At 41.7% G+C, this 11777-nt stretch overlaps 1 protein-coding gene across 1 annotated transcript in view; it reads right to left on the reverse strand.

The window, feature by feature from the left end:
- The window catches only part of PCSK1 (proprotein convertase subtilisin/kexin type 1), a 40505-nt gene extending 30183 nt beyond the window's left edge, over positions 1 to 10322 (reverse strand). Inside the window, exons 1-4 of the mRNA XM_005871523.2 lie at positions 9912 to 10322; positions 6431 to 6535; positions 2655 to 2765; positions 643 to 789 (exon numbers count right to left, since the gene is read on the reverse strand). Of these exons, the coding sequence (XP_005871585.1) occupies positions 643 to 789; positions 2655 to 2765; positions 6431 to 6535; positions 9912 to 10091 (543 nt within the window). The 5' untranslated portion in view covers positions 10092 to 10322. The remainder of the gene's footprint in view (positions 1 to 642; positions 790 to 2654; positions 2766 to 6430; positions 6536 to 9911) is intronic.
- Between the last annotated feature and the right edge of the window lie 1455 nt (positions 10323 to 11777).

An 11777-nucleotide genomic window follows, 5' to 3' on the forward strand; every position in this document is an offset into this window, starting at 1 on the left:
GCTAATCTTTATCTCTTCCTTCCCCTCTCCTCCCCTTTGCTCTTTGGCTGTGGAATGTAGCTGAGTGGAAAGGATAAGAGAAAGACAAGGGACAATGTTAAAGATGAAGCACTAATCTAAATAAAGGCCTAAGCTATTATGGAAAGCTTCATAAACAATTAAGTAAATACTTTTGATTTACTTATTTCCCACTTCTAATAAGCTTTTTTTTCTCAGCTTGTCCTTTTTGCACTGTGTGATGCACACTTTGAATTTGCATGGAAGGCATCCTCTTCACATAGCTTCACGGTGTGAGAGATGCTGACTCATGAGGGAGGTGAAGAGGAAGACTGTGAACATGATCTTGGGCATCAGGCTTGATTTGATTACTTTAATGTCACTCGTACTGAATGGCATGGAGTCTGAATGACTTTTCATAATTTACTTGGTGTAGGTGCCTTTTCCCACCCCCAGTACATATGACTTTGTATAGTCCTTAAATTCTTTCGATGTCCCCTGATACAGTAAATTCATATGGGCTGCCAGGGAGGTGAAGGAAATGGCAAAACCTTGGCCCATCATTCCCTGGGCCAACATCTGAGCAGCTTCCTGCTTGAGGGAAGGAAAGTCCTAACTGTCTCTGTGGACAGCTCCCAGACTCACATAATTGGCATAGATGTCTGTGTGATTCCACTCCAAGCCATCATCCAGTACAGTGATAACAACTCCTTTGCCAGTGATGCCTTTTTGCCAAACAGGTATCACATGGAGATCCAGCTTGGGCAGGGATGCAGTCATCCTAGTATCTTGCTGGTAAAGAAACACAAAGAAGCATTGGTAAAGGCATCATTTGCTTGCTACAAAATGAGAAGTGAAGCCACAGTCCAGAGACCCATCTTTGTTTTCCCTGAGGTCACTCTCCTCTTTAGAAGAAGGCAATTAGGTGAAATAAAAAACAAAGTTGAGGGTAGGGCCCGGTGAATCATCAGAGTGCTGCTCTTCCCAGTTGTTTCAATGGAAAAGCACTCCAAAGAATGAATCACCCTGTGCCCTTCTCTTTGAGCTACATGGCTTTGGAGAAGACCTTTGTCCCTAACTTTCATTTATAATGACGTGTTCCAGCCTTTCCTCTACCTAAGCTTTATCTGATAGCCCATGTTTCTATCTCCCCCAAATCCTAAGCTTCTATTGCCACAACAAACCTACTTTATATTGTCTTGTTCACAGTCATTTGTGAATGGTCTTTATAACTTTTTTGAAAGGAAAAAACAGAACTGAGAATGACCAGGATGCTGTGGTCTCACCAGGACTTGCAATTTAATTGTCTACTTGCAAATATTAGTGATTTAGGGAGTAAGTATCCGTGGGAGGGAATTTGGGGTTTTCTTTTGCAAATAGCATTTCAGAAATGTGTGGGACTATAGGAGAGAAGAGCTGAACAGCAAGGGAACACAGACCTGAGCACATCCCCGTGCATTTGAGAGAAGTACATTAGAAGTGTGCCAGGTTTATGGTAAAGGGGTCAATAAGACATTTATAAATAACAATCAAAAGTGTCAATGAACGGACTGCTGATACGCCTCAGAAAGAGGTTGGGGAAGACCTTACTAACCAACATGAAGCTGAGTTAAAGGAGGTTGGAACTACAGGCATATGGTTGGCTAAAGCCGGGGAAGAAGGCCTCTAAGTCAGTCACAAGAACAACCATAGAATGTGGTTGTTAAGAGTAGGGCCTCTGGAGCTCTGAATTATGAGCCACTAGTAACCAGGTGACTTTGGCAAGTTATTCAACTTGCCAGTGTCTCTGCTTCTTCATCTTTTAAATGGGCAGAATTGCTATATCTACAACATAATGTTATTGTAAGAATTAAGTGAGTTCTTTCACGTCAAATAGTATAGAATAGTATTTGGCACATAGTAAATGCACAGATGTTAGCTAATGAGACTCTTTTTCAACGAGCAAGTGATGCTTAGGTTAAGAGAGAGTCAAAAGGAATCGATCCCCTTTGCGATCCATTATGCAACAAGGATGTCTAAGCCTTAGCTTATGACCATCATAAAAATTTATCTTTTATAAAATTCTTAGCATATATTACTACTCTGGAGGCTTTATAGTAAAACAGAAGGGAGAACACTTTGTAGGCTAGCAATGCCCACATACCAATAAGGATTTGGTAACTATCTTAAAGGTAGAATGGTTTGCAAAACTGGACATCTGCAAATAGATATCTTTTGTCTTTCCTTGTATTCCTTGCCTTGTTCAGAAATTCTTACCTGTAAGCACATAAGAATTGTCACTCAGAGGTTTATATACAGAATCATGTTTACTGTATTCTTTGAGTGATGGTTCTCAAGAGTAACTTTAACGAAATGTGTTGTTGTTTTTTTGCATTAATACTGTTTTGGAACCCCTAACTTGCAAGACATGGTTCTTCTGCATTACTCCAGGTAAGCTTAAGAAGACATGAAGATAACCCCCACAACCATAGAAGCTGAAGATCTGTGTTTCAGACACTCTCACCTAGTAAAACATAAGATCCAGATCATGGAAGGTCCCATTAGCCCTGATCTCCAAGTAACATAGCCCTTGCTGAATTCTCCCATCATTAAAACAAATCTATTGTGCAGATGTAACAAAATAAACGAGGGTCCCACACAGTCCTGCAGGTACTTACCAAGTACCACTGCTGCTTCCACATCGGATCATTGAAGAGATTTACTGCTGAGTCTCTCAGAACTGAACGTTTACTTCTCTCCTTTCCATACTGTTGTTCAGCCCATATAACCTACAAGGAGTTTTATAGCAAAAAAAATCAACAGTCAAATAGCAACCTCTGTGTAATCATCTTTCCTCTAACTAGGCCTAATACCCTTCCCATCAGAGTTTAGGCAGCTCCATAATGTTTATGTTTAACTGCAGATCAAACTGGCAGCTCAGTGAGAAGGATTTGCCCACTGGGGAGATGAACATTTCCTCTATTACAGTAAAGTGAACCTTTAGGGGGAGGAGAAGGCGTCAGTAAAGTGATGATTGCCTCAAATTATTTACACTGTGATTACAGTGGAAGTAAAAGTTCAGCCTGCTTTCATCAGCAAATGGACCATAATACCCATTTTTATATTGAGGTTCCAGGACTCTGTAGGTGAAAATTTGTTCATGGAATGAGTCAACAGGCTAAGAGATCCCAGAGACTGTTTTTATGATGCTCTTACAGCTTAATTTCTCTTCCATTACACACAAAAGGTAGAAATAGCAATGTTACACAAGACATGTCTTTGCAAATCTGGCTCCCCTGTGCTTCAACCTCCTACTTAAGAGTATTTAATATAAGAAACAGATCCAGGGTGATGAATGAGCACTGTTGACCATGCACACTTACCATTAATTTAGTCTCATGTATTATGCAAAGAGATCTGACAGTACAAAAATTACCTGCCCCACATTTATGGCATAATCCTATTACACTTGAGGTCCTGAGAGGGAGAGGGGCTGCCTTGTGGAGATATTCATTAGGAGATAATATCCTGCTCTTATTTTGCTGAGCAACAAGACTGTTTCCTACCCAAAGCATAGCCTCTGTTGTAAACATGATGACAGTCCAGGGTGTGTTGGGATATTGTTAATGTGAGGATACTTATGAGTCATCTAAAACTAAAAACTAAAATATAATTTGCAACTGAAGGATAAAACTATCCACTAAGACTGAATTTGCAATTAGAAAATATACTTCAAGCCAATTATAAATATTGGAGGGACTTGAGAGCTAGAAATTAGTCACTATAATTTATTTTTTTTAAAGTGCCTGTATTTTCAAGCTTAATTGTTTGGCTTAAAATACCCAATGCTTGGAATATACTGCCTGCCTCTGAGTCAGTCTTTGAAAGCTGGCTGCTAGGGAATAAGAACTAATTTTTGAGGAAGAGAGTAACTTATAGTTGGAGATTTCATCAACAGTCATAAAGATAGAGGGTTGCTGCATTTCAGAGGGCTAATTTGAAAGGATATCATTCCCCATCAAAAAAAGGCAATAAAATGACAAAAGCAATTTTTTAAAAATGGAATATAAAAAGAGGCACTCTGACATTCAATTGTTGGAAACTGTTGTGATCAGTGTCACTGACTGCAGATCCCTTATTAATCTCTAAAGGAGCAAACCAAGTAGAACAGAATAAAATGGTGGTCTTACTATTAGGTGTATAATAGGTATTATGCACTTAATTTTGTAAATAATCCTTTTGATAGGAAAGAGCATTAAAGATCACTTAGTCCACCCATCCACTCAAGCTTCTATGGGTTCTAGGATTTTTCCTACAATTAAATTATTCTGGAGATAATTTTATAGGATCATAGAGACTTCTTTCTTATGAAGTGATGTTAGAGAGTACATTCTTAGCTCTTCTTCATTGCTCCTTGAGATTTCTCCCCCAAATCAACTATTAAGGAAATATCTAAAGAATGGAACTGGTGCATCTGTTCATTTTAGTGAGATCATTTTAAATAATAACAACAGCTAGGGATGCTCCACTCTGTCCAGTTTTCTCCTATGAAGATGAGAAGGGAGGTCAGTTTGATTTCCTTGTACATTGCTGCCAGGCATGCCTTTAATAAACAAGGAAGTCTCTCTCTTGTTTTGCCCAAGGACTAAGCTTAGCCAGAGTCCTGAAAGTTGTCCTTCTTCCCAGAGTCCACAGATAATAAGCTGTCTGTTTGGGGATGGTGAAGGAAAGTCTTCACTAGACAAGAAACTTTTAAAGTAGTGTTCCGGGCTCTGATTTGATCTCCCACTTCTAGCCATTAATGCCAATAAAAGCCAGCAATGGGTGTGTCTGAGCTGTGTTTCACTGCCTGTGGTCCTGAGAGAGCACTCTTTGTCAGGGTATGGTTGCATTTTACATTGGAACAGTAGTGACTCAGATCCAATTATTCCCTACCCTCATAATCTGTCTTATTATTTTCTTAAAAATTTTTAATCCTCACCCAAGGATATGCTGCTATTGATTTTCTTTTAAAGAGAGAAGAAGGGGTAGGAGAGAGAGAGAGAGAGAGAGAGAGAGTGAGAGAGCACTCTTTGTCAGGGTATGGTTGCATTTTACATTGGAACAGTAGTGACTCAGATCCAATTATTCCCTACCCTCATAATCTGTCTTATTATTTTCTTAAAAATTTTTAATCCTCACCCAAGGATATGCTGCTATTGATTTTCTTTTAAAGAGAGAAGAAGGGGTAGGAGAGAGAGAGAGAGAGAGAGAGAGAGAGAGAGAGGCTCCTCCCTCCTGTACATGCTCTGACTGGAGATTGAACAGAAATCTAGGCATGTGCCCTGATGGAGAATTGAACCCACAACCCTTTGGCACATGGGATGACCCTCCAACCAACTGAACTATCTGGCCAAGGCTGTCTTATTCTCTTTTTAAAATTCTATTCGTTGCAGAACAAATGAAAAAGTAAATTATTTCACAGGGTTTATGAATTCCATTTACTTTCAACAGTTCTATCACCTTTCTCTCACTTATACATTTCTTTCTAGGAAGTTGAAAGTTTGTGTTCTGTCTCTCACAAAACTTCTGTAAGTCTCTAGATTGTCCTAGGCAACAGAAATCATGTGTATAGATATTAGCCTAGCCAGGATAAATTTCCATCAGTATGCAAGTTTTCAAGAAAAGGCAACATTGTGTATGCAAACTGCCAATACTCCCAATATAGTCACCATTTCTATTAATAATGTTTGCTGACCTTAAAACAGACTTCAAAAATCAATAGTTATATTATACATACATTCAAATTATCCCCATGTTATTTACCTATATTCATTCTAGACATTTCCTGCTGTTGCCTAATCATTGAATATGTATTCAAACGAGGCTAAAAAGAGATAACATGTTTTGGATCAAACAATATAATACTTAGGAAAACATTTACTTATGAGACATGGATTTAAAGCTTCCTCATAAATACTAGTTTCCTGTACAACCAAACTAAATAGAAATGGCAGAATGTCATTTTCAATTACAGTGAAATGTTATTAAAAGCAAGGTTCATATATTTCTTTGGCATCCCCACATGAGATATTGAAGTGCTTGGTACATAATAGGCATAACATAAAAGGTTGTTGATTGATTGTATTGTCAAACATTTTAATTAGTGCTGCCACTTTATTTTCAATATTTACTTTCATGCCTTTAGACTGGATTTGTGAGCGTGTGTGTGTGTGTGTGTGTGTGTGTGTGTGTGTGTGTGTGTGTGTAATTTAGATAATTCAACCAATTCAATTCAATCCAGTTATTATGTATAATTTCCACAACCCTGTGGAAATAACAAGAAACACTACAGATGAATAATTGTGATCATAATAAAGAAGAATCACATTTGCAAAGTGCTTTTGCTCTTGTGGGCAATCATATAGAGAGCAGATAAGTCAGGTTGGTTTGAAGACAAATGCACAACACTTACACGATCATCATCAGATAATCTCTTAGTGATATGAAGGGCACTCCTTCGAGACCTCCGGGGATGGTTTTTATGTCTGAATAAGTAATGATTTTCGAGTGATCCAATCTATAAAATAAAAGAAATTAAAAATAAAATCCACTTTCCAAAATAAATATATGGAGTCGATTGAAACCAAGCTAAATTAGAGACAGCTTTTATTAAGCCCATTCCTTGTACATGAAGTTAACTCTTTTTGTCATGAAGAAGATACTGATAGAAGCCATCCCTCTCTGGTTAGTGTGTTGAGTGAGATGAACCTCATGAAGTTATCACTTGGGCTCCCACTATACTTGGGGGCTGATGGTGCTTCTGTTTCACACATTTCAAAGGAACTCCATTTGTTTTTCTGTGAGACAATATTGTGTATTTGGGTAGACATTTCTTTTTTAAAAACCCATTTTATCAAATTCATTCTTTCGGAGAACAATAATCTGTAGAAAGCAAGCCAAACCTTTGTATACTATATATGGTCAGTGCCACATTCACTTGCAACAATTTGTTGTTGTTATCAAATATAACCATTGACTCCACAGTGATAATTGTTACAAGCTACTAGTAGTGACCATTAGACTTTCCACTAGTTTACAGCTTTGAGGGGAAAGCCAACATACCACATTTAGGGCAGGTGTAAACTCCCCTGGGTGACATCAACACCTTTGGTCCATTTAGAACTATGTTCATTATTCTTTTAAGCTATGTCCCTTTATTCAAAAGAGTAGTTAATTTGAAGCTACCAAATTCTCTAGATACCCTGTATTTCTTTTTAAATTAAGAGACAAATAATTGACAATGGGTTATTTCAGAAGAATTGTATTCTTTAATTTGGTGGTTCTCATCACCTAGATGATTTTTTTAAATCCTCACCCAAATATATGCTTATTGATTTTAGAGAGGTGGAAGGGAGGGAGGGAGAGAGAAAGAGAGAGAGAGAGAGAGAGAGAGAGAGAGAGAGAGAGAGAGAAAACACATCAATTGGTTGCTCTGATTGGGGGTGGAACCTGAAACCCAGGTATGTGTCCTGACCAGGAATCAAACCCATAAGCTTTTGTTATATGGGAGGATGCTCCAACCAGCTGAGCCACACCAGCCAGGGTATCACCTAGAGAATTATTAAATAGAGATCCTTAGGCCCTGCTCAAATCCTAAACTTCAGGGAGTAAATCTGTTATAAGTTCTAGACTGAGTTGGGGAGGAAAAACAGTAGCTATAGGAAAGATCGCCAATGCTTAGCTCTATATCTGCTATTAAACTGGTTTTGCTCACCCCCCAATCCTGAGGCCTTAAGGAGCTCAGCTAACTTAGTATAAACAGAGGGAGAAATAAGCAGAACCAGGAAAGCAGTATTAGTTTTTCACAAAGAACTGTTATTTTTTAAACATTTGTTAATAATGTCACTTTGACTAGAAATGGCTACAGAAAATATAGCATATGCAAATCATGTGTAAATATAGTTTTTCCTACTATTTTTTAAAGCTTGTGACTATGCCATCCCTTCCTTGAGGATCCTACCAAGAATTCTGATTTATTGTTTTTTAGTTTTGGTATTTATGAATTTGAAAGGCAATTCCGATAACGAATGGTCCAGGTTTGGATGTATGCCTGGGGCTAATAGGTGAGAAAAGGAAGAGGGGTTATCTTTCGCTCTCTCCCACAATCTCCTTCCACAGTTACCAGTGTTATTTAGCTGTCCAATGGTTATAGTATTAAACCCCTAGTCTGCTCCCCATCCTCATAGGACACACAGGATCTCCCTGATGCCCCAATACACACCAGTACGATTCCACTCAATACACACTCACTCTCTCAAATACAATTCCTTGCAGTTTCCAAATTACTACTAAGCAGCTTTCTTAGTATCTCCCTGTTTCCCACCAGCGATTTTCGATGTCTGGAGTACCTCTCCAATCTCATCATGCTTTCCTATCAAACTTTGGCTTCTTCCTAAACACAGTGCACCTGTTTCCTCCTTTGTGCTGTCCTCTTTCACCCCTCCCCAATTCCCTTCCAACTTCAATCCACAAATATGGAGACTCTGGGTACAGCTATTACTACACCAATTACATGCCACTACAACCATTTGTTTCTAAACCAGTCTCTTCTAGATGCTTGACTTTTTGAAAGTCTTTTCCTCCTAGTCCTCAGCCCCTAACACGGAGCCTGGCACAGAATAAGGTGTGAACAAAAGCGAAAGTCTTGGTCTGCTGCTGGGACACGGAGAAGGCGATCTGTGTACTGACGTTTCTACTGGGCATTTCGAAGACAGCTTGGCTCATAAAGTTGGAGAATGAAGCTTCTGGCAAAGGGAAGGCGTATTCCCCAGTGGATTCGCTCTATGGCGAGCCTATGCCCACGCAGATTACTCATCTGTGACTTCAGCCACAGCTCTACCACCACCTCCAGAAAAAAACGCGCCAAAATGTTTACAACTCCCTCCTCCTCCGCTCAACTCCCAAGGCAAGAGGTGCGGGCTTGATTCTAAGCCAAGGGACACTTAGATTAGAACTCACATCCCCTGGTTTTCTCCCCTGAATTACGCAGCTAACCAGCCCATCCCGTCCCCCTGCCCCTGCCCCCCCCCACGCTTACCCCGCCCGCAGCTGTCTATTAACCCAGTCCTCACTTGGAGGCAAATTTCCCTCACAAGCTGAAAACCCCAGGGAAGCTATTATGCATTTGGCTGTGGGACAAGAAATAAATAAATCCTTTCCCCACAGTCAGTTTTGAAGTTTGACCCCCTTTGGGTGGGGGTGGGAGTGCTGACCAAGCAAAGTTGTGAAGCTCGGACTTTCCAAGTTTTCGGTGAATTCCCCCGGCGTGAACAGTTGGTCCATATCTTTTACCCATCTTCTCTCCCGCCAGCTCCCCAGGCCCCCCCCAGCGACCCCCAACTTCTGGATCGCTAGTCCCGGCCACTGGCGCTCTCCCAACGCCCCAGACGCGCCCCCAAAGGCTTCCGCGGACATCTCCAAGCCTATTTAGCCCCTTGCAACAGGACGTGGGTCTGATGCTGCCATATTGAAAGGAAGGAAACAGCCGGCTCCTGACGCAGACTGGCTGAGTCCCAGGGGAGAGAGCGCACTGCCTCTCCCGGGGGCGCTTTGCTGGGAAGAGCTTGCGTGCATCTCAAGTTCGGTGAATAAGTGTGGAGGGATTTTTTCTTCAAACCGTGCGGGAACGGATTTCAATTCCAGAGCGAACAACAGCAAGAATAAGCTCTACCCAGCTGCAGCGGCTGCGTTCAGCCTGGCTGCGCCCAGCCCAAACAATAAAGAATGCAAGCGTTTTCGCTCCGAGCCCGCAGGGGCGAGAGCCGAAGAAGCTCCCTGTTCTTTGCCACGGGGCTGAGGAGAATGCAACCTGGGGCTCACTCTTGGGAGATCGCGCTTCAGTCCCGCCGGTCCCCTGGGGCCCCAGAAAGTTTCTTGAAAGTGCAAACTCTTACCTGACCCAAAAGGTCATAGCCCAGCTCTTCGGCTATGGCCGAGGCTGCCTCTGGTCCCCCGGGGATCTCCGCTGCCCATTCGTTCACAAACTGCCTCTTCGCTTTTACACTGTCCAATGCACACCAAGCGCAAAAGAGAGCGAAAGCAGTGCACTGCAGAGTCCAGGCTCCTCGCTGCATGGCTCACACGCTCGCTGGCACAGAAGTAGGAAGCAGAAGGGGGGGAAGAAGCCAGACAGGAGAAAAGCCAGAAAGATTCGCTCTTTCCACACTCGGGCTCAGGACCACCTCTCGCCCCGGTTGCTCTGGGAGAAGAGTGGAGGGACTCGAGGAGAGGCTGGGTGGTGGCGAGCGCTGAGTGCAGTTCTTTCCTCTCCGGCTGAGCGGAGCCCCAGCCCTTCCCCACTGGAATGGAAATGAGTGTTTACACGTCAAATCTACGAAAGCCATCTCTTGACGTCAGATCTACCTGGACTAAGATCTGGATGGTATTCCTGGCGGGGTGGAGAGGAGGCTAAAATTAGCAGCGAGGGATTAAGAAAAAGGAAGGAACCATTTGCTGGGATCAGTTAACGCTGTCCCTGTCTGGTCATAAATTCTGTAGCTGTGAGAAACACCTTCACTTCTAAGTGCCCCATTTGTTGGAACTACCAAGAACCAAAGGCTGGGAGTGCAGTACACTTTCCCTCCCTTCTGTCCGTTTTCCTTACATTTATTTGATTATCTCTTGGGGGAGGGGAGAGAAGGATTTTTATAATGACCCTGGGGATGTCAATCAGCACCTGCTGTAAAGAGCAGGGCGTTTAAATCTTTCCAACAGGACAGGGGCTGGGAGGGCAGTAGAAGAAAAGCGTCTACTCCCCAGATTCTGATCTAAATTGCCTAAGAAAATGAGCACGTCTGGAAAACAATGTTAGAGCAATGTTTTTTAAAATGTATTTTAAACCATCCAAACCATCTTAATGAACACGTTTACTTTTTTCTTTCCTCTGTCTCTCAATCTCAGTAAAACAATGTCTAAAATTCTGTTCTAGATATTGCAGAGCCCACTATCACCCACTTTATAATGCTTATTGGAAAAATGATTAAGCACATGTTGTTGTTTTTTAAACAGAAAATTATTTCTTTATTCACAAACCAGGAAGGGACTAGGGACCCAAATGCTGCTGTGTTGACTGGGCAGAGAAAGAGCAGGTTTCGTTAACTCCTAACTTTCCATTTTCCTTCAATAGAGCTCTTCACTTTGGTTTTGAACTGAAACTGTGCCATTACTTTCACATAAAATGCACATTGTCTCCTTGTGGAAGAATGTTTTTCCATGGAAAGCGAATTATCAAATGTCTAAATGAACCCCCGCCCCAGGGAATGAGTTTAGTCTACCGTGGCGGAGCCATTCCGATTCTGGGGGTTGAACCCGGCGGGAAAAGCCCTGGTGTGTAGTATTCAGCACCGAGGAATGGACAGCGCCACACGCGCTTGTGGTCAGAGCTGCCCTTCCTTCTGATCCGGGACTGCCGCTCTTCTCCAACTGGCTAGAGCCGAACTGTTTTTCTTTTGTCCTGTGCCTTTCTTCTCTTTTAAGTAGAAAATGGGATTCGACCGCAGGGGAGAAGTGTGGTTAGTTTCATGATCGTCACTACTTACATGGAACTCACGGGAACGTGTTGGACTCAGCCCCAAAGTAAAATTGCAAGGGATCAAATCTCATATGTGAAAGGTTTTCTTTCTTTTTCTTTTTTAAACTTCCAACCGCCGGGGGGCGCAATCAATTTTAGAGAAAGAGAAGAAAAGGGATGAGATTGGAAAGAAGGCATGTTAGTTTGTGAAGAAAGGAAGCAAAAGATATCCTTTACAGAAAGCAAATGA

The sequence above is a fragment of the Myotis brandtii genome, unplaced genomic scaffold (genome assembly GCF_000412655.1).
Source record: "Myotis brandtii unplaced genomic scaffold, ASM41265v1 scaffold344, whole genome shotgun sequence".
Lineage (NCBI taxonomy): Eukaryota > Metazoa > Chordata > Mammalia > Chiroptera > Vespertilionidae > Myotis > Myotis brandtii.